The sequence below is a fragment of the Dunckerocampus dactyliophorus genome, chromosome 13, assembly GCF_027744805.1.
Source record: "Dunckerocampus dactyliophorus isolate RoL2022-P2 chromosome 13, RoL_Ddac_1.1, whole genome shotgun sequence".
NCBI lineage: Eukaryota > Metazoa > Chordata > Actinopteri > Syngnathiformes > Syngnathidae > Dunckerocampus > Dunckerocampus dactyliophorus.
Genome location: NC_072831.1, coordinates 1,497,702 through 1,524,926, shown reverse-complemented (window position 1 = coordinate 1,524,926; position 27,225 = coordinate 1,497,702). Strand labels below are relative to the sequence as shown.

Below are 27,225 nucleotides of genomic sequence, written 5' to 3'. Positions count from 1 at the left end.
AGCTGAGCTGGAAGGCAAATTTATCCCCCATCTATGTTCCCACCCTCACCTATGGTCATGACCGGGTCGTGACCGAAAAAACGATATGGCGGATACAAGCGGCTGAAACTAGTTTCCTCCGTTAGGGTGGCTGGACTCACCCTAAGAGATGGGGTGAGGAGCTCGGTCATCCGGGAGGAGCTCAGAGTAGATCCGCTGCTCCTTTACATGGAGAGGAGCCAGTTGAAGTGGCTCGGGCATCTAGTCTGGATGCCTCCCGGACGCCTCCCTGGTGAGGTGTTCTGGGCATATCCAGTCAGGAGAAGGCCCCGGGGCAGACCGAGGACACACTGGAGGGATTATGTCTCAGCTGACCTGGGAATGCCTTGGTGTCCTCCCAATGGAGCTGGAGGAGGTGGCCAGGGACTTCTAGACTGCTGCCCTCGTGACCCGGACCCAAATAAGCGAAGGAAAATAGATGGATGGGGTGTGAAAAACACAAAGAAAAAATTGAAAAATCCGCAGTAATTTCACAGGAATAAAAACAAAAATACTAAGAGAAAAGAGTTGTAATTAAAAAAAAATGTCATAATTTGACAAAAATAAAGTAATATTGAAAGGAAAAATAGTGAAACACACAAGGAGAGACCGCACCTCGCCCGGACGTGGGATACCGGGGCCTCACCCTGGAGCCAGGCCTGGGGGAGGGGCTCGCAGGCGAGCGCCTGGTGGTCGGGCTCTCACCCGTGGGGCCCGGCCGGCCTCAGCCCAAAAAAGCCACACAAGATCTCCCCCCCGTAGACCCACCACCTGCGGGGGCAACCATAAGGGTCCGGTGCATTGTGCTTTGGGTGGCGGTCGAGGGCGGGCGCCTAGACGACCTGGTCTTCAGCGGCCAAATCTGGTTCTTGGGACATGGAATGTCACTTCTCTGGCAGGGAAGGAGCCTGAACTTGTGAGAGAGGTTGAGACATTCCGACTAGATATAGTCGGACTCACCTCGACCCACAGTTTGGGTTCTGGATCCAAACTCCTCGAGAGGGGCTGGACCTTGTTCTACTCTGGAGTTGCTGCTGGGGAGAGGCGGCAAGCTGGTGTGGGCTTATTAATAGCCCCCCGGCTCGGTGCCTCTGTGTTGGAGTCATCCCCAGTTAATGAGAGGGCCATTTCCCTACGCCTTCGGGTTGGGGAAAGGGTCCTGACTGTCGTTTGTGCATACGCGCCAAACGACAGTTCAGAGTACCCAGCCTTCCTGGAGTCCATCAGAGGGTTGCAGGAGAGCACCCCAACTGGTGACTCCGTCGTTTTGCTGGGAGACTTCAACGCCCATGTGGGCAATGACAGTGTGACCTGGAGGGGCGTGATTGGGAGGAATGGCCTCCTGATCTGAACCCGGGCGGTGTGATATTGTTGGACTTCTGTGCGAACCACAGTTTGTCTATCACAAACACCATGTTCGAACATAAGGATGTCCATCAGTGCACATGGCACCAGGACACCCTAGATCGCAGCTTTATGATCGACTTTGTAGTCGTAGCATCAGACCTGCATCCGCATGAGTTGAATTAGATGGCGGGGGAGGATGCCGGACAGACCCGGGAGACCCAAACGTGTAGTGAGGGTGTGCTGGGAACGTTTGGCAGAGTCTCCTGTTCCTCGAGTCTTCAGCTCTCACCTTCGGCAGAGCTTCGCCTGCATCCCGGGGGAGGACGAGGATATTGAGTCAGAATGGGCTCTATTCCGTGCCTCCATTGCTGAGGCAGCCGATCGGAGCTGCGGCCACAAGGTGGTCGGTGCCAGTCGTGGCGGCAAGCCCTGAACCCGATGGTGGACACCAGAGGTCAGGGCTGCCGTCAAGCTGAAGAAGGAGTCCTATCGAGCATGGATGGCTTGTGGGACTCCTGAAGCAGCTGATTGGTACCGGCAGGCCAAGCGGCACGCGGCTTCGGCGGTGGTCAGCTTTCGGTCGACCTCGAAGAGGTTCTGGGAAACCGTCCGGCCCCTCAGCGAGGGTAAGCAGTGCCCGGTCCAAACTGTTTACAGTGGGGACGGAGGCCTGCTGACCTCGACTGAAGATATCGTTGGAATACTTTGAGGCCCTTCTCAAGCCCACTGACATACCTTCCATGGAGGAAGCAGAGGCTGAGGACACGAACACGGACAGTTCCATCACCGTGGCTGAGGTATCTGGGGTAGTCAAAACACTCCCCAGTGACAAAGCTGGATGTGGATGAGTTTCGCCCTGAATTCCTCAAGGCTCTGGTTGTTGAGGCACTGTCTTGGCTGACACGTTTCTTCAACCTTACGTGGAAGTCGGGAACAGTACCTCTGGATTGGCAGACTGGGGTGGTTGTCCCCCTTTTCAAGAAGGGTGACCGGAGGGTGTGTTCCAACTATACAGTAGGGGGATCACACTCCTCAGCCTCCTTGGGAAAGTCTATTCCAGAGTGCTGGAGAGAAGGGTACGACCCTTAATCGAACCTCGGCGACAGGAGGTGCAATGTGGTTTTCGTCCTGGTCGCGCAACACTGGACCAGTTCTACACCCTTGCAAGGGTACGAGAGGGTACTTGGGAGTTTGCCCAACCGGTCTACATGTGCTTTGTGGACCTGGAAAAGGCATTCGACCGTGTCCCTCGCGGTGTCATGTGGGGGGTGCTCTGGGAGTATGGAATTGGTGGCGCGCTACTACGTGCCATTCAGTCCTTGTACAACCGGAGCAGGAGCCTGGTTCGTATTGCTAGCAGTAAGTCAAGCCTGTTTCCGGTGAATGCTGGCCTCCGCCAAGGCTGCCCTTTGTCACCGATTCTGTTCATAATTTTCATTGACAGATTTTCTAGGCGCAGCCAAGGTGTCGAGGGTGTCCAGTTCGGGGGCCTTAGGATCTCATCTCTGCTATTTGCAGACGATGTGGTCCGAATGGCCTCATTGGGCTGTGACCTGCAGCGTTTACTGGTACGGTTTGCATCTGAGTGTGAAGCTTCTGGGATGAGACCTCCAAATCTGAGGACATGGTTCTCAGTGGGAGAAGGGTGGATTGCTCCCACCGGGTTGGAAATGAGGTCCTGCCCCAGGTGGAGGAGTTCAAGTATCTCGGGGTCTTGTTCACGAGTGAGGCAAGGTTGGAGCGTGAGGTCGATAGGCGGATCGGCGCAGCGTCTGCAGTAATGCGGTCGCTCGGGGACCGGGAAGTCTGGGCTTCCCTACTAAGACTGCTGCCCCCGCGACCTGGACCCGGATAAGTGCAGGAAAATGGAATGGAATGGAATGGAAAAATAGTGTCATTATAGAAGCATAGAGTTGAAATATTATTATTATTATTATTTTATTAAAAATAAAATAATTAAATGACCACAATATTATGGGAAACAAATTAAAGGTTATAATATTATGGGAATAAAGTCCAAATAGTCACAGAAAAAAAATTGAAATAGTTAGAAATTATAATAATAAAAAAAAACTCAGAAATGCAAAAAAACAGTATACATGCTACGAGAATAAAGTCGGAATAGTAAGACAAAATGGTCATAATCGATCTGGAAAAAAGGTTGCGATTTTACGAGAATAAACTTGTAATTTTATGAGAAAAAATAATGTCATTTTAGTCGCAGGAAGTGGAAATACAAAATAAGAGTTTTTTCTTTAAGCTGTAATATTATATGCAAAGAAAAATAAAAAATCTCAGAATAAAGTTGTATTTTTTGGAAAATTAAGTTGGGGTAAAAGTTATAATATATATGGGAATAAAGCCAAAATACTACAACAAGAAAATTTACGAGAACAGATTTTTTATTTTTTTTAAAAGCAAGGGCAGAAATAAAACAAACAATTAGCAGAAACTTTACCAGAATAAAATCCAATTATTAAGAGAAGACAGTCATATTCCAACGAGAAGAATCTTCGCAATTTTACGAGAATGAAGACGTAATGTTTTCAGGAAAAATAATGTAATTTTGGTAGCATAAAGGTGAAATATTAAAGAAAAGAGACGTTACAGAACATTGCAGGTTTGAATGATCTCACAACAGGCGCCAACCCTGAACCCCCAAGCTCAATTCTTGTCCGCCCCCTCTCAGCTCCCCTTGCACCAGAACACATTTACAGCAAGACACACAAGCAGAAGTCATATTTATGTTTTATTTTCTCTTATGTCCACTATATTAGGTAATAGGACTGTAAAGGTGACTATGGGGTGTTATTTTAAGTCTACAGGGCTCTAATCATGTTAAAAAGTACACTAAGTCCCCAACTAACAAACACAATTGGTTTCCAGACAACCGTTCTTAAGTCGAAACAAAATTAATATTAGCAATGATATAGGTACTACATGTACGTGTATACATATACAGTATATGTGTATGTATGTAAATATGAGTTTGGATGCAGTAGTAATATTAAACAAGCATAATTAATGAAAAAAAAACAATAATAAAAATGATATAATAATACGTAATGATAAATGTTATTTACCTTTTGAAGAGGAGTGGTCGAGCATACGTCGTTGGTGGTAGTGGTCGAGCATTCGATTCACTCCACAAGCACGCGCTACATAAGCCATTTCCTCGCCACCGTCCAACTTCCTGATGATGGCCACCTTCGTTTCCATAGAAATTGCTTGACGTTTCTTGCCACTACTACTAGCACTTGCACTCCATTTATCAGCCATGATAACGGATAACAAACGTCTCTGTGAAGTATCGAATGGGGTTCAAACGGCGTGCTCCGAGATGTTCTCAGCGACAAGTGCAGCGACGAACTGAGAAAGATCGCGCGAGAGGGATGCTGCTACCCACCATTCGTAGCAGCGGAATGGCACGCAATACAAAAATAGTGCCTTTGTATTTTGAAAAAATTAAAATGACAAAATATGGCAATTTTCGAAAAAAATCATTAAAAAATTGACCAGTCGGCTTGAGTTCGTATCTACGAGTGTTCGCAAGTCGGATGTTCGTAAGTTGGGTACTTAGTGTATATTTAAAAGGTGGAAAACAGGTTTTCTATGTCTTATATGTCTTATGTTCTCTTATTATGTCGACTATATTGGGTAATAGGAGTGTAAAGGTGACTATAGGGGTGTTATCTCATGCCTAGAGAGCTCCAATCATGTGAAAGCGTTCATTTCGAAGGTTGTAAACAGATTTTTTACATCTTATTTTCTCTTATTTTGTCTATTATATTGGGTAATAGGAGTGTAAAAGTGACTATACAGTAAGGGTGCTATTTCATGCACCAACAAGTAAGCATCTACTGTATCGTTCAGGTATAGTTAATGATGGCTTTATGAAATTCGAGACTTGTGTGTTTCATTACAGACCTCAGTCATGTGTTTTCCAACATGGAGCTTTGTTGGCTGCTACCAGATGGGCCTGAGGGGAGAAAAGCCTGACGTCATTAGCCTTTCTTACCGAGTTGAAGCTGTGGCCGCTGGTGGGCCTCTGCGGTGTGTTGGGGACACTCTGGGCTCCTCGGCCTCCCAACCAGCTCGACACCCAGCCGCTCACGCCGCGAGCCGCCTCCTCCTCCAGCATCTGAGCCAGCAAAGACGGAAAGGGAAGCTTTGACTCTCACTTTACAAGTGATGAAGACTGAATGCAAGGGGTGTCCACAGTGCGGCCCGAGGACCATTGGCGGCCTTTATGCTGTTTATCCGTCCCGTGGCACATTCTAAAAATCTAAATTAACAAGAAAATAAAAAAAAAAAACAGACAAACTGCGGTAATTTTATAAGAATAAAGTAAAAAAAAAAAAAAAAAAAAGAGAAAAAAGTTTAAATTTTACAAAAATTACGTAACATCAGAAAAAAATGTTTCAGTAAGTAAGACAGTAAGACAAAGACAATATTTTGAGAAGCATGCAAAACACAATAACAACATTTTTGGAAAAGTAGGTTGGGGAAAAAGTTACAAAAAAAGACGTTAGTTGAAATAGTTGGAAAATTTAAAAGAAAAAAGGCGTACATTTACAAGAATACCACAATATTACAGAGAATAATAACATTATTTCAGTAGCATAAAGTTGATATACTGTATTAAAGAAAAACATTTTTTTAAAAGATGTAATATTATGACAAACAAGCAAAACAAAATAAAATTGTCATTTTTGGAAAAGCAGCTTGGGGAAGAAGTTATATTACGGGAATAAAGTCATAATATTACGCAAAGAAAATTGACATGACATAAGATGAAATAGTTGGAAAATTAAAAAAAAAGAGGCCGTAATTTATATGTTTAAAGAATATTTATATGTATTTAAAAAAAAGGAAAAAAAAGTCCTCAAATAACATTTTCATAGACAAAAATTTACAACACAAAATTTAAAAAAAAAGCTAAAATGGAAAACACATCTGTAATTCTACAAGAATCAAGTCAAAATAATAAAGTCTTAATATGAGGACAAAAAATAACGTCATTTCAGTAGCAAAGGGTTGAAACAAAACATAATTAAGTTGTAATTTTTGGAAAATTAGGTTGAGGAAGCGTTATAAAATTTTATGGGAATAAAGTCTAAATATAATGGGTATAATGTCATAATACAGTCAAACCTGTCTATAGCGGCCACTGAAGGGAAACGGCAAAAGTGGCCGCTATAGACAGGTGGTCGCTATAGACAGGTTGGTGGCCATTTTGAAACTAGGAAACTAGTAATATCAATAACAACAATGAACCAGCGGCGCTGGCCTTTTATCCGCCACAAATGTTAATTGACCGCAGCTGCGCGGCCACCAGGCATGAAGCGACTGCCTCTTCCTCCCCGGAGAAGGCACAGCCCGCCAAATAAGAGCGCAGGACAGGAGACGCTCGCTCCTGTCCTGCAGAACGTCACAAATTTCCATCTTTGATTTTTTTTAAACATGATTTTAAAAGCAAGAAATAAAAGTTTTAGTGAACGAGCCCAAGGATATACCTGTATGTACAGGATACGCGTGAAGCAGTCATGAATGGGTGTGTACGTGAACAATTGAGTGCGGAGGAGGTGCGAAGATCGTCGTATACTAACAATACCATCGCTCCTTTCTTTTTGAGTGGGCTTCTAATCTCTAATTAGTCTGCAATTAAGTGATATTTTAGATGTTTTATTCAGGTGTTTTGGCTATTTTAGAATCTATTCACGGCATTGCAAAGTGGGAAGATTACCATTTTGGCCGTCATTGAATCTTCAGGGCGGCATTGCAAAGTAAGACAGAAATTTACAGCACAAAAGTTGAAAGCTGGAAGATAAAAAAAAAAGCAGAAATGGAAAAAAAACATCTGTACGCGAGTCAAAATATTTAGAGAAAAATGTTGCATTCTAACGAGAAAAAATTTTACAAGAATAAACTCATAATATTCTGAGGAAAAAAAATATGTCATCTAAGTAGCATAGGGTTGAAATAGTAAAGATAGAACATGTAAAAAAAACAAAAAAAATAATTTGGGGAAAATTAGGTTGGGAAAAGTGTTGTTGTTTTCAAAAAATGACTTTTTCAAAATGCTTGTTGTCTCACTCCCACCCCTTCTTGTTTTGCATATTGTAGCTCTACTTAAAACCTCATTAAGATCCAAATGTGCAAAATGCAAATTCTAGCCATTTTTCAACTGGTTTTAAGATTTAGATCAGGAGTGTATTATCATGAGTAGAAAGCGTCCACAGATTATTTCAGGGAAAAGTTGAAATATTTGGCTGAGATGTAGCTTTTCCTTGAAACGTAAATGGCCTTGCATCCTTTCATTTTTCACGATGAGGCTCTTGCTGGAAAAACACCCCCGACTAAATGGGTCCCCTTCCCCCTCCCAAACGCACATATAATTGGAGTTGGGAGAAGTAACAGGCGGAAGCTGTGGGACACTTTGCTGACTCGACACGTTCTGGGAGGAAGTGGCCTTACCGCGCTGTCATCCTCCCTAATCACCAGCATCATTCACTCACAGCTGGATGCACTTAGAGAGCGCTCTGCCCCGCACCCCCACCCCCTACAAGGGCTGCTAAGGGACACTGATGTAAACACCAGCAGAGAGGAACACAAAAAACACAGGAGGCAAGGGACAGATGATAACAAAAGTGCAACGCAATAAAAATGTCCTTGGCGTTCAGAGGCGTCGTAATCTAATTTGCTGCCTTGCTCTGCGTCGTCTCTTTCCCTTTAGGAGAGCTGGACCTGTTCCTCGCGGCTCCTGGCAGACCTTCAGGATAAGAAAAGGCCAACGGGGAGCAAATAAAAGGGTTTGGGAACGTGTGCTGTCTGGCAGTGTGATTTGTGGAAGCCAGAGCTCGCTTTGACAGCGCGCACACAAAGCTCATGTTTGGGTGGGGCACTCACAAACAGTCTGACTGGGCTGTTTCCCACGACAGTGCCACTTGGAAGATTGGTGGGGGGCGGAAAGAAAACAAACACACTGTGTATATGTATATATATATATATACACACACACTTTGTATGTGTATATGTATATATGTACAGTATATACATATATATACATATACATGTACAGTATATATATATACACATATATACGTATATATATATATACGTATATATACATATACATATGTATATATATGTACATATACATATGTATATACATATACATATGCATATATATATATACATATACATATGCATATGTATATATATATATACATATGCATATGTATATATATATATATATATACATATGCATATGTATATATATACACATATGCATATGTATATATATACACATATGCATATATATACATATATATATACACATATGCATATATATACATATATATATACATACAGTATATATACATATATATATACATACAGTATATACATATATATACATACAGTATATACATATATATATACATACAGTATATACATATATACATACATACAGTATATACATATATACATACATACAGTATATACATATATACATACATATATACATATATACATACATATATACATACATACATACATATATACATACATATATACATACATATATATACTGTACATACTGTACATACATATATACATACATATATACATATATATATATGTCAAACTTCTATAGCAGCCACTAGAGAGAGTCTGCAAAAGTGGCCGCTATAGACAGGTAGCCTCTATAGACAGGTTGGCGTCCAGTTTGAATGTTGACCAGTAGAGAGGAAAAAAAGAAAAAAAAGGGAAAATAATAATAATGTTGACCAGTAGAGGGCACTGCGGATAAAAGCTGTACAGCACTACTAGGCTTGTTATTATCATGGATTAACATGCATATGAGTCAAACAGTACTTACTGAAAGGAAGCTAGAGGCTTAATAATAACTGATAGAATATATCCACTACCCACAGAACAAAGCTGTGCTAGTCATGTCTTACGCTTGTTTTTCATATTTTACTTTTTATACGGCAGAGTGTCATTAGAGTCTTTAGTTCATCAGGAAGTGACGAGAAGTGACGGTGGGCGTCCCTGAGCTAGGCTCAGTGCTAGCTGTGAGTTTGGAGACGTGAGTCTCTCCTTCCCCACAACAAGCGGCATTACAGTATTGACCAGTGCACACCAGGAAATAAACGGTGTCATTTCTCACAGGCATTGGCTGGACAGCTATGTAGTGGGGCTTGTTTAACCTTTGCCTTGTGGGCAAGCAGGAAGGAGAGACGATGCTGAGAGATGTGTGTGTGTTCTGAGCTGCTGTCTGGTGGCCGCGTTCAATAAATAAAGTTGGCAGAAGCAACAGGAGAAGTTTCCTTCTTTGCTTCGGAGCTGAATAACACTGACAAGTTAACAGACTAGTAGCGAACGGAAAAGAAGACGGCTTTTTTTGTGTCGAATACAGAAGATGAGGACTTTGATGGATTTGTGGATGAGGATTGATGAAAAATAACGTGAGTACATTCTAAAATACTTAATTAATTAAGTACAAACAAACTCAGTTTTCCTCCCGCTGCTGCATGCATGCTAGCGTATGTTTTTTTTATTGTAGCGTCGCTGGGAGCACGTCCTGTTCCCAGCCTACTTTGCGGTAATGTTTTGGTGCAAATGCTCTTAAAGTTACATGTTTGACCAGGAAATAGCAAGCTCAAAAGAAGACGGCTTTTTTATGTGCAACAACTGACAGTTTGTGTGGATCTTGTGAATGATTGTGACTGAGCTAGGACTCGGTAATTAAAGTCTACACACGACGGCTTCATTGATTTAAAAACTAAACTTTTTCGTGCATGAAGCTTCTACTTGAGTTGGTAATTTGGCCGCTATATGCAGTCAGATATTGACCCCCACGTGCTTGTACGCATGCCTGACAACGTCGGGGCATGCTCCTAATGAGACTACGGATGGTGTCCTGGGGGATGATAATAAGCCTAGTAGTGCTGTACAACTTTTATCCGCAGTGCCCTCGACTGGTCAACATTATTATTATTATTATTTTTTCCCTTTTTTTCCCCCCCTCTACTGGTCAACATTCAAACTGGACGCCAACCTGTCTATAGCGGCCACTTTGGCAGACTCCCTCTAGTGGCCGCTATAGACAAGTTTGACTGTGTGTGTGTGTGTGTGTGTGTGTGTGTATATATATATATATATATATATATATATATATATATATATATATATATATATATATATATATATATATACACACACATATACACACACAGTCAAACCTGTCTTATTATTAGAAAATAAAAAGTGCGTTCTTGGGCCAAACAAAACTCGTGTCCTTCCGCCGGTTATTTGCCAAATACGCGTTCAGCAGGGGAATGTTTCGCCGAGTCCGCCATTTTGTGTTAGCGTAATTTCAGTCACGACCTCGGCAGCATCTTTCCATTCGACGAGCAATCGGTGGTTTAACAACCATTGTCAAGTCTAAGGTAAGATGTTTTCATTTTTATATATATTGGAGAAGATCTTTATGCACTTTGAAATGATTTTTTCGTCGGGTGAGTTACAAATTTTGTGTTTATCGAGCAGCGTTGTTTTTACCTCTCGTAGGTAGCCGTTCGTGTCGTGTGCACGAAGCAGCGAAAAAAACAAGCGAAGTGGGCCAAATTATTCATCATTACTAGTCGGATTTTACTTACTTTTATCCGTCATATTATATGTCGTTGACATTTATCCGAACCAAATAAATTCTAGCGTGTTCATTGATAAATTGCTCCGTATTTAACCCGGAAGCGATCGGCGTGTCCCTCATGGGAGGTCAAAGATGGCCTTATAATTTTAGGTCTTTAGTATGATAATTCAAGAACCACTCACTCAGTGCATTTCACTGAATCCTGGCTCTTGTTGCCACAGAGCTGCAATGATTAGCTTGTATTGTGGAGTTGATGGGTCAAAGTTGATGTCATTACAGTCTTAAGAACGGCTGATGGGATTTGTAGTCTTTGTAGTGATACAACAATGGCATGGTAAGGACTGAAGGTCAACTTTTCTTTGCCATATTTTCAGAGCTTTAACTCAAGACCTAGATTTGTCACTTGTTTTTATTTACTTTATGATACTCTCTCAAATATGTTACTTTTCTAACAAAAGTCAAATCTATGATAACAGCATAAAGTGGACACCGAGTTATGTACTTTACATTGAAGAAAGAGTGAACTTGGGAGGGTTGCTATGGGAAATGGAAGATGTCTCCAGCTCTGGTATGTTGGGTGTGTGTTTTGCAATGTTTGAAGTTTGTGTTGATAATATTACCAAGGTCTATCCATGAGTTTGAAATTTTAGACAAAATCTAACACTTGGGTACCCTTGATCTGAGCCATGCACATATATATTGTACATATGGTCATATACGTTGTGGTAATTATGGAACACGAGTGAAACGACCACTTGATGGAACACGCTGATGCCATGCTTACACGTTTATTAGCGACACTTATTAGCAACAGAAGCGGCGTTATTTGCCCAAAGCGGGCAGGGGAGGGGCTTAAAAAAACAACGATGTCATTCAATTTGACTTTTTCCACTGAGGCATAACTGCTGACCTTCTCCACGTCCTCTCTGCTCAGCCCGAGGACGCTGCCCATCAGCCTCAGCACATCCACGCGCTTGGTTTTCGGCGTGTGGAAGTAGCCCAAGAAGAGGTTACGCATCAGGACCCTGCAGAAGAACAACAAAAAAGTCACTCTTAATTTTGTACATCATGAGGAATACGAACCACTAACTTATTCATGTTTTTAACAGTGATTTAAGATGGGAGCAGTGCATGGTTTTATACATACAGTCAAACCTGTCTTTGCGGCCACCTTTATAGAACGGCCACCTGCCTATAGCAGCCACTGAAAAATCCCCCGCAGCAAATTTACATGTTATAGACCCTGTGTATAGCAGTCACCTGTCGAACGCAGCCAGCGGCCACCCATTTGGTCCCCTTGGTCAATATCTGACTGCATATAGCCGCCAAATTACCAATTCAAGTAGAAGCTTCATGCACGAAAAAGTTTCGTTTTTCAATCAATGAAGCCGTCGTGTGTAGTCCACAAAGAGGCTGAATGAGAGGACAGAGGGTTCACTCCCTCCGTTCATTCCACTATGGAACCAATGTGCACAGACACACGCAGAGTGAACCCTCTTGACATCCAGCCTGTGTGGCACAGAGAGACGAGACGGCTTATTTGTTTAAATCGTTCGATTAATCGATTTGTCTATTATCGTGACAGGCCTAGTCTGAACAATAGCAAGTGTGCAACATTTCAGACTGAGCATCATGTTTCCAACACCCCAGGTAGGTAACAAAAGGTGCAACATTTCAAAGTAAATGATGGTCTGGCCACTCAAATTTTGCGCCCTTTGCACCCCAAAGACGTTCCAAACTTTCGTTTTTCTCCGTTGGTGCGTTGAAAATCTTTTGCGGTGATGAGCTAGCTAGTGAGCTACTATTTACGTCCATTCTCATCTTCAGTCAATCCTTTCGCTGGCAGCTCAGGCGAAAAGACACCGTCAACTGACTGCTTCTCTCCTACAAACCAGGCATCTAAAGCAGGGGTCAGCGACTTTTAGCATCAAAAGAGCCATTGTGCCTCCTCTTCCAGTAAAAAAAAAAAAAAAAAGTCAGTTTATAATCTTTTTCAAATGTTAAATCAACAAATAAGTGTCTGCCTACTCTGAAATAATTTCAACGCCTTTTTCAGTGGTTCAGTGGTATTTTTTTAAAATGAAAACTAAATGTAGTCAACTTTAACATGAAAAAAAAAAGCTCACCAGAGTTGACATTCTGCGTATGAGTGCTGTGTGCTCAACAGCGTTTATCACCGAGCTCAGCAAAGGGAGCCGCAACAAGGAAGCTGCGGGTTGCCGACCCCGATCTAAAGTTTTATGGCTGATTCTTATGGATACGGGAGGCAGCTATCGTTTGCGTCTATGTAGGCTCTCAGTCGTACAGGAGTTGTCCAACGAGGGAAAGGCTTCTTGAAACGTCATCTGTACTTCTGTGAAGAAGGTGTCAGACGTTTAGCTCCTCATCCGAAGAGGTTCGTCAGCGAACTAACAAGTGCTGGTAGCCTAGGCCTTAAATACAGTAAAAGTGGGCGGAATTGGTGTGCCAACACCCTCCTTCTATTGGTTGCTTACACTAAGACTGGGAGGAGTGGTGGTCTAATCCTCTCCTCACATTAACACCTCTGATCAAAGGGAAGTGTAGCTCCCTGTAGTTGGGTATGAACGACTCTGATACTGGCTCGTTAGCATCTATTGTTCTGGCTCGGCCCTGGCTCCACCTCATTCTTCACAGAAGTACAGATGACGTCTCAAGAAGCCTTTCCCTCCCAGCCATCGTTTGGCTTGTCAAACTGGATATGGTTTGGTTTGTCGTTCACAACCCTTATAGATAAACAAATAAATGAATGGATGACACGTATTGTTGTGGCAAAATGCGTGCAAGTGTAAAAACTGCTTTAGCTGTTTCTTTTTGTCTGTTTTATATCTTAAGAACACACATAAAAGACAAAAATGTGTGTTCATGTCCCACAAAAGGATTGTGGGTGATGGGCAAAATTCCCCCCCCCCCAAAAAAGTGCACTTTTCCTTTAAAAGTGTACCAGTGATGACACTGTGGCAGTGAAGAGGTAGGTTTGAATGCAGTGTAACCTACTTGTCAATCTTTCCTTCGGTGCTGTTGAGGAGGTTCATCAGCTTCTTCTGGGCCTCCTCCAACATCTCTTGCCGCACAGCCACTGCAAAAACACACACACACACACACACACACACACACAGACGTGAGCCGACATAGTCCATAGGTGGCAGATAAGCACGTGACCTCATACAAGCAGTTATGTGATAAGCGGGACATTGAGACTGGCGTGTTGCATTCAAGCGTGGGAGAATGTCTTGACCCAACACCAGGAGGCCTCGGAACTGACGTTAGAACACATCAGAAAGAAAGCCTGTGACAATAATCAATAAGTCAATTAAGCGCACTATAAATAAAAACAAACTGGACCATTTTGCGGGCCGCACGGTGGTTAGCAATGTTGGCCACACAGTCAGGAGATCGGGAACATCTGGGTTGGAATCTCCGTTGGGCATCGCTGCGTGCCATTTGCATGTTCTCCTCGTGCGTGCATGCATGTGTGGGTTTTCTCCGGGTACTCCGGTTTCCTCCCACATTCCAAAAACATGCATGTTAGGTTAATTGGAGACTCTAAATAAATTCCTTGTCCTGCCTAAAGAGTGACTCTGACGGTGACTTTGGACTTGAGGGAGTTGGGTCCTCTTCCGCCTAATGTTAAACGAAAACTGCACTTTTTTGGAAATTCTGCCCATCATCCACAATCCTTATGTGAAGCGTGCAACACATATTTCTTTCACTTTTCTGTGCGTTCTAATGAGAGAAAACGAGTTAGTATGAGCTAGCTAACAATGCACGTATTTGTATTTGTACTTTATTTATCCCACAGCAGGGAAACTCACTTGTTACAGAAGCAAGCAAGATACGCAAGTAAAGAATACATAGTGACTACAACATGGTTCAGGTGGTCCCTGTCCGTGCTGCCCCCTCTCCAGCAGCCCACAGCATAGAAGATGGCTGAGGCCACCACAGAGTCATAAAAGGTCCGTAAAAGAGTCCTGCACACACCAAAGGACCTCAGTCTCCTCAACTCTGGCCCTTCTTGTAGAGGGCGTGGGTGTTGACGGACCAGTCCAGTTTGTTAAGGTGAACACCCAGGAATTTGTAGCTGTGTACCAACTCTATGTCCGCTCCCTGGATGTTCACCGGTGTGAAGTGAGAAGTTTTCCTCTGGAAGTTAATGATCATCTCCTTTGTCTTGCTGGTGTTGAGTTGTAGCTGGTTAAGCTCACTCCAGCTGACAAAGTCCCTGATGACCGTCCTGTATTCCAGATCGTTCCCCTCTGAAACACAACCCACAATGGCTGTGTCATCGGAGAACTTCTGGATGTGACACTGTGTGGAGTTGGGTGTGAAGTCCGAGGTGTAGAGGGTGAAGAGGAAAGGGGAGAGCACCGTACCCTGAGGGGCACCTGTGCTGCAGAGTACCATGTCAGACACACAGTGACGAAGCCTCACATACTGTGGTCTGTTGGTGAGGTAGTCTATAACCCATGCAGTCAGGTGTTGGTCTACTCCCACACTCTCCATCTTCACTCTGAGTAGTGACGGCTGGATGGTGTTAAAGGCACTGGAGAAGTAAAAAAAAACATGACCCTCACAGCGCTCCCGCTGTCCTCCAGGTGTAGCAGTGATCTGTGCAGCAGGTAGATCACTGTGTCGTCCACTCCGATCCGAGGCCGGTCAGCAAACTGCAGGGGGTCCAGCTGAGTGCCCACCAGGGGTCGCAGGTGCTGCAGGATAATCCTCTCCATGGTCTTCATCAGGTAAGAGGTCAAGGCAACAGGCCTGAAGTGGTTAGGCTCCTTCGGACGCGGTGTCTTTGGTATCGGGACCACACAGGAGGTCTTCCACAGGGCCGGGACTTTCTCCAGGCTCAGGCTGAGATTGAACAAGTGCCTGACAACTCCACAGAGCTGGTCAGCACAGTTCTTGAGGATTTTAGGGCTGATGCCGTCCGGTCCCGGGGCCTTCCTTGCCTTGATCTTCTTTAGTTGACTCCTCACCTGATCATCAGTTATGGAGAGGGGGGTAGAGGATGGCCGGGATGGGGATGTGGGGGTGAAGAGTGGTGAGTTGGTAGGGGAGGGAGGGGGGACAGACTCAAATCTGTTAAAAAACAGATTGAGTTCATCTGCCCAGATCTTGTCCCCACTGGCTTGGTCTCTCCCCACTCCTTTGCCATGGCCTGTGATGGTCTGCAGGCCTCTCCAGACTTCCCTGGCATTATTCTCCTCCAGCCGCTTCTCCAGTTTCCACCTGTAGCAGTCCTTCCCCTTCCTGATCTCATGCCGGAGTTCCCTCTGGACTCTGCATAGCTCCTCCTTGTCCCCCGAGTTGAAGACCCTCTTCTTCTTATTCAGCAGGGCCTTAATCTCAGAGGTCACCCAGGGTTTGTTGTTGGGAAAACACCGCACCAACTTGGAGGGCACAGTGTTCTCCACACAGAAGTTGATATAGTCTGTGATGCAGTCCGTCATGCTGTCAACGTCACTGCCATGGGGACTACAGAGCGCTTCCCAGTCTGTTGTCTGGAAGCAGTCTCTGAACCTAGCACTGCTCTCCTCAGACCACTGCTTCACAGGCCTCTTCACAGGGGGTTGTCTATTCACTACTGGAGTGTAGTCTGTGACGAGATGGACGAGGTTGTGATCAGAACGACCCAGCGGGGGGAGGGGGGATGAGGTGTATGCATCCTTGATGTTTGCATACAGGAGGTCCAAAGTTTTATTGTCTCTAGTGTGGCATTTGACATACTGGGTGAAGGTGGGAAGAGCAGAGGACAGGGAAGCATGATTGAAGTCACCGGAGATGAGGAGGAGAGACGATGGTGTGGATCTGCTCTATAGCTGCAGCAGCGACCGCTGAGGGGGGGATGTACACAGTCATAGCAGTAACATGTGAAAACTCCCTCGGAAGGTATTATGGCCGCATGCTAACCGCTAACAGTTCCCAGTCTCTGGTGCACGTCATGGGAGGTACCTACAGACCAGATCAAAGTCTTAAGACCAGTGGAAAAATTGCTAGAATTTGCATTTTGCACATCTGGATCTTAATGAGGTTTTAGGTAGAGCTACAATATGCAAAACAAGAAGGGGGAGTGAGACAAAAAACAGTTGGAACTTGTAATTTAAACAACAAAAAAAAATAACTGAAATAGGTTGTTTTTCACCTGATCAAAAGTTTAAGGCCACAGGCTATAAAAGCCCAAATGTGCTCCAAATGTTGATGTAGTGTCATCATTCCCACTGTCATGCCCTCCTGATGGTGAAGCTAAGAAGCTTTCTCTTTTTCAACGTGGTGGGATTGTGGAGCTGCATAAGGAAGGCCTCTCGCAGCGTGCCATGGCTGCTGAGGTTGGGAGCAGGAAATCAGTCATTCTACTTTTTTGGAAAGATCCTGAGCATTATGGAACAAAAAAGTGTCAGTGTCAGTGACAAAAAGTCAAGTGGTGGACCCGAAGAAATCACACCTGCGCTGAGCCGGAGGATCCGATTGGCTGTCATCAAGACACAGGGCGGTCTTCCACCCACATGAAGGTCCTTACTGGTGCCGACTGCAGCGCAATAACCATCAGACGCCATCTGCAGGAAAAGGCTTTAAAGAACAAAAAAGGCCACAAAACTGCCAACTGTCCAACTGTTTGGACTTTGCCAGGGAGCATCAAACATGGGACATTGAAAGGTGGAACAAAGTTTTATTCTCTGATGAGAAAAAATGTAACCTTGGCGGTCCAGATGGCTTCCAACGTGACTGGCATGACAAGGAGATCCCACCTGAGATGTTTTCTACCCGGCACAGTGGAGGGGGGTTCATCATCTGGGGTGCTTTTTCATTCAGTGGAACACCGGAGCTTCAGGTGGTGCGGGGTCGCATCAAGCATGCCCAAAGCCATTTTGGAAGTGATGAACAAGAACGGTGGAGCTATTCATTGCTGAGTCCTACTGACAACATTTTTGGTTCTGGTTTGGAGAGTTTTTTGTTATTTTTTTGGTTTGGTTCTTTAAGTGTGTCACAGTACGTCACCTGTCATGTAAGTTCATATCTGTGCAGTGTCATGTCTACAAGAGCCATAATGATCAGAGCAGCACATCAGGCAGTTCACATGTCAGCAGTTCTTTGTTTACATTTTGGGCTTCTTTGAAACTTTGGGTTTGGTGAATGTAAGTTATTATGTGGTTTAAATAAATGGATTCATAAAATCAGTTATGAATGAATATTATACTTTCATGCATACAGTTTATGCAATTCTATTTGTCTATCGTTCCATATTTCTCCTTTGGAAAAAAAAAACAAATGTAAAAAACGAATTATTATATCATTAAAAAAGTACTGCACTTTTTCTAGACAGACAGCGTAATAGATTTATGCATATATCTATTATCTATTCATGGCTACGTTTACATGCAGTCAAATAACCCTATCATAACCAGAATATTAGCAATAACACGGTTGCGCACGGCCATGTAAACACCAATAACGCCTTTGAATAACCCGAATATTACCACTGGGTTACTCCTTTTCTAACCCGAAAATTGGGTCGTGTATACGCCTATAGGGATATCCCAATCGAAAGGAACATTAATTTGTGTTATGCGCATGTTCTATTCTAGGAATCTTGTGTCTTTGACAGGAACTACTTGTAAACATGACGACACGCAAAACCTCACACTTTTGAAGCGAGGGCGAAACAAGCCCCCTCGCTAGTGTGGTGAAAGATAGGAACATTATGTCTTTTGTTGAGACATTGTCCGTGTGTTTTTTTTTTTGGTTTTTTTTTTGCCACATCACGCATGTAAAACGGGTTATTCCAAATTTTTCAGAAATCGGAATATTGTCCTAAACCCGAATATTGGCTGCATGTAAATGTAGTCATTGACTTATAAGCAAGTTAGAAATGCCACCTTTATTCATTTTTCTTTATTTATTTTTCTGTATTTGCCCCTCAATAAAAAACAGTTTGGACACCCCTGATTTAAATCAGTACGTGTGTGTGTAAATTAAATTTTTTTCCGAGACACATTGATTTGACATAGCCCATAGGAGCCAACGCTATTTCCGTCAACACCAGCAGCACAGAAACAGTGACGACACTTCCAATGTCCGCTCTCTCATTGGGATGGCTGCATCTTCTAGCACAAGACTTGTGCTCCAGGCCTGAGGTAAAAAACGCTGACAGCAAACGAGCATCTTTTTGGGTCTTCGTAGCGAAATGGAGAGCCAGTAGTATCCACTCTTCCTAGCTGCTACGATAACAATATCGCTGTAGCTTGGTTCCCACGTAATGTTCCGAGGGACTTTGAGGACTGTTTTCGCCGCTTCATCTCTCGGCGTTTCCTCACCTCTGTTGGGGCCTGGCTGGTTCCCATCGTTGGGCGGCATGACGAGCGTTGTGTGCTGCGCCCTCGCCGCCCTCCTGTAGCTTCAGGCGGCGTGAACCCCGGCAACCTACAGCCACTGAACCGGGCACCTTCGGCGGCTCTTAAGGTTTCAACGAAGTGTGCACTGGTGAATGCGAACTTAGTTTCAAATAAGACTTTTATCCTCCAGAAGCTCTTTAAAGTGCATTCTTTGGATTCACTGAGACCTGGATTCATGCCAGTGAGTTCGCTTCCTTCTCTGAGCTGTTGCCGCCCGATTGTCCCTTCATTAACACGCCAAGAACTACTGGCCGTGGAGGAGGCATCGCTACTATTTTAAAAACGTCCTTACACCATAAGCCATCGTCCATGTTGTCTTTCTACTCATTTGAGGTGAGCTGCTTCGAACTGCGACAAACTAAGCCGCTGTTTTGCGCGGTCATTTACAGACCACCCAAACACAACAATGATTTTATTCAGGGTTTCTATGACTTTATTGCTGCAATGTTGGTAAAGTTTGACAGACTGTTAATTGTGGGTGATTTTAATGTTCATGTCTGCTGCCCTTTTACGCCGATGGCGAAAGACTTTTTAGAGTTGGTGGAGGCTTTTAATTTAGTACAAAATGTTACAGGGGCTACACAAATTTATGGACACACTTTAGACCAGGGGTCACCAACGTGGTGCCCACGGGCACCAGGTAGCCCCCCACAACCACATGAGGTGCCCGCAAGCCTGCTTTTCATTCAGGTTTTCAGTTAATAATGAAAGAACAGTAGAAAGAAATGCAGTCTGAAATACTAAAAGTGAGTTGTGGACACCAGCATGTTGTTAATGTTCTGGTAAAACAAGCATATTGGCTTTGTTTGGGTTTAAAATAAGCTCTGAAAATAAATGTTACAAAAATGAGCAGCTCTTGGTCATTTTCATTTTGTAAAAGTAGCTCTCACAAGGAAAAACCTTGGTGATCCCTGCTTTAGACCTTGTATTGTCTCATGGACTGGCTGTTGATAATGTCTGTAGGGGATGCAGTGTTCTCTGACCACAGTCCGGTCATGTTTGACTTTGATTTGCACTGCAGTGCCACCCTGCCTGCCCCTGCTCACTTTGGCCATTTCATCAAGCCTGGCACGGCCTCTGCCTTTGCCTCTCTGTTCGCCACTGCATCTCGGGCGGCAATGGCTCCAGACGCTGCTCTTGACACTGAGCAGCTAATGAACTGTTTTATGTCTACCTGTGCTGATGTCCTGGACAGCCTAGCTCCGCGTAAAGCCATGCGCCCTAAAACCAAACAGGAAGTGTGGCTCAATGATGTCACACTTGAAGCACACCGTGAATGCCGAAAAGCCAAGCGCAGGTGGAAGAAAGATGGTTTGCAAAGTGCCTTTGAAACCCTCAAAGCCAGTTGGAGGCGTTATCAAAACATAGTGAAGGCTGAGAAAACAAAATACCTCTCAGATGTGATATCAAACAACATTAACAACCCACGTGTTCTTTTTAAAACTATTGATTCTGTTTTAAACCCCAGTCCATCCACGACACTGGAAGCGTCAGCTGACACTTGTCAACATTTCCTGCACTTTTTTAATGATAAGGTTGCATCTATACGAGCCAATATATCACCCCCCTCTATTAATTTGTCTACAGTGACACAGTGTTCTAAAGTTTTTAATCAGTTTGAACCTGTGTCGCTGGCCTTCATTACCAAGGTAGTTGGTAGCCTTCTTCCTCTTCCTTCCTTCTTAAGCCTTCTTCCTCTCCCACTGACCCTGTTCCCCCTCGCTTTTTTAGGGAGGTGTGGGTAACTATTGGCCCCTATGTTTGTGATATCATGAAAAAAGGCTGTTGTTGAACCTTTGCTTAAAAAAACAGGTCTGGATCCTTCACTTTTATCAAATTATCGGCCCATTTCTAAACTACCTTTTATCTCAAAGATTTTAGAAAGAAGTGTTCTTGCACAGATGCAGCCTTTTTTAGATGAAAATGGGATTTTAGACACCTTCCAGTCAGGTTACAGGGCCTTTCATAGCACTGAGTCTGCACTTTTAAAGGTTTTTAATAACTGATACTGGTGGTTCAGCCATTTTAGTGCTCTTAGACCTGACTGCTGCCTTCGACACAGTGAACCATACTATTCTTTTATCTCGCTTGGAAAACTGTGTGAGTGTCAGGGGGACTGCCCTTGAGTGGTTCAGGTCTTACCTGTCAGGGAGATGCCTCACTGTGGGACTTGGTGACTCCACCTCGTCAACTGTCCCCATGGAATGTGGAGTCACCCTGGGATCAATCCTGGGGCCCCATCCTATTTGCTCTCTACCTTAGCCCACTTAGTACAATTTTTAGAAAGCGTGGCATTTCCTATCACTTTTATGCAGATGACTGCCAGATCTACTTACCGATTACAAGAAAAGACCATGCCCCCCTGACATCCCTTCTTGAGTGCTTAGGTGACGTCAAGGTCTGGTTGGCTCAAAATTTTTTAAAGCTCAATGAGGGGAAGACAGAAGTTATCGTGCTTGATAATAATGACTCCCTCTTGGACTTGGGCCCCATGAAAAACCATGTCAGTTCCACAGCCACCAGCCTTGGCGTCATAATGGATTGTGATTTTAAACTTAATAAACAAATCAACGCTGTTGTAAAATCTTGTTTTTATCATCTTCGGCTTTTATCCTAAGTCAAATCATTTTTATCATTGCAACATTTTGAACAAGCCATGCACGCTTTTATTTTGTAACATCTGGACTACTGTAGTGCGCTTTACTCTGGAATAAACCATAAATGACTCTCTCGCTTCCACTTAGTCCAGAACTCTGCAGCACAGCTTTTAACAGGAACCAAAAAGAGGGAGCATATTACCCCAATTTTAGCCTCCCTGCACTGGTTGCCTGCGCATTTTAGAATTGATTTTCAGATTTTATTGTTTGTTTTTAAGGCTTTGAATGGACTGGCCCCTCAGTACATCTCAGACCTCATCCAAATTTATACTCCAGCGCGCACATTGAAGTCCGAAGGCCAGCTCCAACTGGTGGTGCCTAAGACCAGACCTAAGACCAGGGGAGACCGAGCCTTTTCTGTAGTCGGCCCAAAGCTGTGGACCACTCTCCCCCCTCATGTAAAAAAGCATTGACGCCCAACGTCGACTCCGGAGTATTTCCGAGTTATTTCGCCGTTTCTTTTGGTCAATATTCAACCAGCAACGAAAGTGACACTGATTCCAAATCACAAATCTTGTAATTGATTGTGATTATTATTAAAGTGCAATTTTTGCTAAGGGACTGACACTCCATTTAATTTTCATTACAATGACAAACTCTTGAGACATTAAAGTTCATTGCTTTTGATAGGGTGCGCTCACATTATTATGCCATATATTATCATTACATTCATGAAAAATTTACCTCAAAATAATGTTGACAATATCGTGACAGGCTTATCTGAAAGTATTCTTTTTGTTCCTGTTAAACGAGAGGCCTGTTTAGGTGTGTGACAGAGAGGACTGAACCCCCTCCCCAACAAAAACAGCTGTGAGAAAGGGTGGGGAGCACCTCACCCTGCTTCTTCAAGTCTTCAACTTGCTCCTCCTTCAGATCCAGCTGATCCGTGAGACGAGACGCCGAGTCGAGAGCGGCGTTGGCCTCGTCGAGGTTCAGCTGGCAGCGGAGTGAGAAGCTTTAATATGAGACATGTGGCGACTCATGTTCAGGTGCTACCAATTTGAGGCTGAACTACCTGAAGAGCAGACGTTCGGTCTTCTAGCTTGTCAGCCTTCTTTTTCCACTCCTCCTTCTCTTTCCTGAGCTTGTCCAGCTCTGCCGAGTACATGGCTTTCTCCTCTGAGAGGCAGACAATGAACTTGTTAGTCATTGCTGTGGATGCAGGTGGCGGCGTCTCATGGTGGCTTGCCTTGCTGGAACTGCTCTAACACCATCTGCAGGTTGGACAGGGACACTGCATACTGGGTGACCTGCTCCTGGGAGGTCCGGAGCTGGATGAGGGCGTCGTCTCTTTGCTTGACCACGCCGCTCAGCTGCTCCTGCAGGGACTCCACCTGCATGCTGGCCTGCTGGCTGCAGAGTGGGCGAGAATAAATCAGGAGCGGCGGAGAAGGAGAAGATCCATGCCACTTCATGTTTTACTGAACTGACGCTTACCTGGCACTCTCCACCGCATTGGAGGATGTGGCCAGTCGCTCCTCCAGCAGGGCCGCTCGCCTACGCAGCTCCGTCTCCCGGTCTTCTGCGGCGAGGGCTTCTCTCGTGTACGAGTCCTCAATGTCCAGGAGGTGATTGCGCAACCTCTCAAGCTCCAGGTTGAGGCGCTGTTCTTTATCCCTTGTGTGCTGCAGCTGTGTGGAGGCACAGGCGGCGTTTGCATCTACGCCAGACCTCATATACAAGCGTTACAAGGGTTAGCGGTGTACGATAATTACTGGGCCGATATGAGGGAATTATGACGCTATACCAATAATCCGAGAACATACTGTAAAAAAATAGCTCAGATAATCAATAATTTTAAAAAACGCTCCAGTGAGGACAGATTACACGTACTGTGCGGGTGAGCAAATCAAGCGCTCCTTTTTTTTTCCTGCCTGTGATGTTAACAATCGGTCGTAACTTCCCCTGAGCTCACTTGTAAACCATCCGGATAGTGATAGTGATAGTGAAGGCATTCCTTGTGCTTGTTGTACTAAATGCTCCACCATGAGGGCAAGAAAACATCAAGCACACAAAAAACCTCATCAGCCACCTGAAACGGCAGCGGCGCGGCGTTTGAAAAGTGCCAAAGGTTTGCCAGAGACATCCGTGGTGTCAAACCGGCTGCTCGGAGCGTGTGGCCCGAATACAGTGCACCTTGCTGGGACACGCCAGGTGGCTCCTCCTCCTCTATACACTGTTTCTCCTGATAGTAGTGATGTCATGATATTTGATAAGGACAACAAATCCAAATCTGTTGGAGTCCTTCTTACCTCCAGGCAAAAATCTGTATTATATCAGTCTTGAGAAGCAGAGAGTTATCGGTATTGGTTTGGGAAAAATATCATGCACCTCTAGTTACAATAAAGGTGGTACCTCATTCTGTAAAGCGGTGGTCTCCATTTGCTTCTGCTTGAGTGCCATCATCACCTGATCCCTCTCCTGCTGGAAGGCCACAGCTTTCTCCTGCATGGACTTGATTTCATTCAGGAGCTGATTGAGCTCTCCTGATTTCCCCTGAAACCAACAGACAAACAGATAATGCAGATTAGGCCTGTCATGAGAATTAAATCAATTAACCGCATGATAAATAAAAATGAACTCCATTATTTTGGCGGCCTCAGGATAAACAGACTATTTCAGTTGAATTGTTAATAAATGTAAATGAATCTGAGAAGTCGCAAATTCACAAAAATGAAGTTGTACATTTAAGAGAAAAAAATGGTAACGTTATGTTACAGGCATTTAGGCCTGTCGGATATGTTGACTTACCGAACGATTTAAAAGCAAAACAAAAACACGTCGATTATCAGCGCTCGTAAAATTGACAGGTACGTGTGTGCTTCATCTGCTAGTCTTTCTGTGCTACACAAGCTGGATGACAAGAGGGTTCACTCTTCATCTGCCTGTGCGCATTGATTCTATCGTGGAATGAATGCTGAGAGTGATCTCTCTGTCCTCTCATTCAGCATCTTTGTGGAGCCGGTGATGCTAGTAGCCGATGCAGGCGGTGACACTGGCGGACCAAATTAGACTTGAGACGGCATATGCTAACAAGGCACAGAAGCGGTAGTTTCTAAGGCGAACGGTGCATCAGCAGTGTGGGAATATTCCGGTTTTAAACCTAATGAACAAGGTGAGCGCATAAACACAGACGAACCGATATGTCGCATTTGTTCGAAAGGAATCACGAGGAAGCAGGGGAACACGATCAATTTATATGCTCACCTGAAACACCACCATCCTTTTCGTTTTTCCCAACTGGGAAGAAAAAAAATACCTTCGTCCCGGCAGCCAACGCTTACTAATGCATTCGGTCGGCAAAGTAAACACAAGCAAATAAAATGGTGCGCACTCACAGACAGTGTTGCTCGCAACCACTCAATAAAGTTCAAAAAGCCAACATTTCAGAAAATGTTAGAAATGTTTGACAGACAGTACAAATTGCCTGGGAGAACATTTTTTTAGTTGCTTATTATGTTTGTTTGTTTAATGTTTTGTATTTAAAATCTCTTGAGTAATTAAAGTTTATTGCATCTGATAAGATGTACTCACCTTGTGCCATAAAAATAATGAAAAAATGGTCTCAGAACTTCTGTGTCTAGCAAGTGATTGACTGAAGCTCACAGGGGTACACGATACTTGAGTACCATCGAGTGGTTCATATGTGCATGATCTATGAAAAATGGCATCAAAAAAATGACAAAATTATCGTATATCGTTGATATTTTGTAGCACAATTATCCATCAGCTAAATTTGTTATCGTGGCAGGCCTACAGGCACTGCCTGAGACAGCTATGGAAAGGGGGGTACTTACGTGACCTTTCGCATGTGGAGAGGTCGGTGTAAGGAAGGCAGAAGTGAGAAGGGCTGGACACGGTAACCTGTTTGTGCTCAACTGCTCTGTTTTGCTGCCACATTATGAATAAAGGCTTGCCTGAAACAAAAGGAAAGTCTCCTTCCTTCCTGAAGAGCTATGCTCTATTTTCCCTCTGACACCTAATATTACCACTTTATTCTCCTAATAATATGACTTTATTCCCAAAATCTCTGATTTGTTGTTTCCCAAATGTGGCCCTAAAATTCCGTCATACTTTTGGTATTGTTTGAATGTTGAAAAGAAAAAAAAACGGAGAAATAACCCGGAAATACTTTCAAGTTGACATTGTGTGTCAACGCAGACGTCAGCTCATTTGCATAAACAACTCGGTGTGGAATACGCGGTTTACGTTTTATGAGATGTAATGTTTTCACGGAATTGAAAACTTGTTCCTATAGTTACAGTATCACTTTTTACCTCTACAATTGTGCAGTGACAGATGCAGAAATGCTGAAAATGGATATTAAATGATTCATTTCCACTCAATTTTTGCTATGTGGAGGCAAGCTATGACGAAATGTGTCCCGTACCTTCACACTGTGAGATGCACTTTGCACATTGATTTCAGTGTGCGCTCCTAAAATTTTAAGTTAAGGGCCACTGTGCTCCTAGTGAAAAAAGTTAAGCTTGGTTTATGCTTGACACATCTGCGAGGTCCACGGGGCGTCCACAGGGCACAAATTTTCTGCAACGCGCATCTAGGAAATGTTTTACTAAGCGGAAAAACATGGCGGACAAGCAATAGCTCCTGGTGGCAGAGGCTCGAAAATACAGACATCTTTATGATTATGCTCAAAGATCACCGCGATCAACAGATTGTCAAATCTTGGGAAAGAAATGGTTGCCGCCCTTGGAAGAGACAAGAAATTATATGCCCCTTTGTCTTGTTGATTCTTGTTCAATGGGCGAGTAGACAATCTCTTTTTTCTTCTTTTCCGTCGCAATAATATAAACAACATAAAAGTTCTTCCTCTTTGTGCTTGTCACCATGTAGTGAACAACCATGCCTTCTACTTCTACTAGAGGTGTAACGATTCATTGATACGTCGATGCATTGATTTATGTTCCCAAGATGCAACTACATCGATCTGTGTCCAGTGAAGTTTCCATTCAGGACGAGATAAACTGATCTAACATCGTTTAAAAAGGTAATCAATCATTTGAATCGGAACGAGGAAATGAAGCATTGAATTCAAGCACGGCAGGCTTTATGGATTTGTGTTTTTTTGTTTTAGCACTGTTTAATTCAACAGATTGATTTGGCCCAAGTTGAT

The 27,225-nt window shown here is 43.8% G+C and overlaps 1 protein-coding gene across 2 annotated transcripts in view; it reads right to left on the bottom strand.

Annotated features, from left to right (window-relative positions):
• The window catches only part of trip11 (thyroid hormone receptor interactor 11), a 58,245-nt gene that overhangs the window by 4,716 nt on the left and 26,304 nt on the right, over positions 1-27,225 (bottom strand). Inside the window, exons 13-21 of one of the 2 annotated variants that reach the window (XM_054795433.1) lie at positions 24,447-24,587; positions 23,529-23,722; positions 23,281-23,444; positions 23,107-23,210; positions 22,928-23,027; positions 14,039-14,120; positions 11,934-12,048; positions 5,384-5,506; positions 178-416 (exon numbers count right to left, since the gene is read on the bottom strand). In XM_054795433.1, coding sequence (XP_054651408.1) covers positions 339-416; positions 5,384-5,506; positions 11,934-12,048; positions 14,039-14,120; positions 22,928-23,027; positions 23,107-23,210; positions 23,281-23,444; positions 23,529-23,722; positions 24,447-24,587 — 1,101 coding nt within the window. In that variant the 3' untranslated portion in view covers positions 178-338. Of the gene's footprint in view, positions 1-177; positions 417-5,383; positions 5,507-11,933; positions 12,049-14,038; positions 14,121-22,927; positions 23,028-23,106; positions 23,211-23,280; positions 23,445-23,528; positions 23,723-24,446; positions 24,588-27,225 lie in introns of those variants that run through there. The other variant, XM_054795432.1, reaches the window with a different exon arrangement.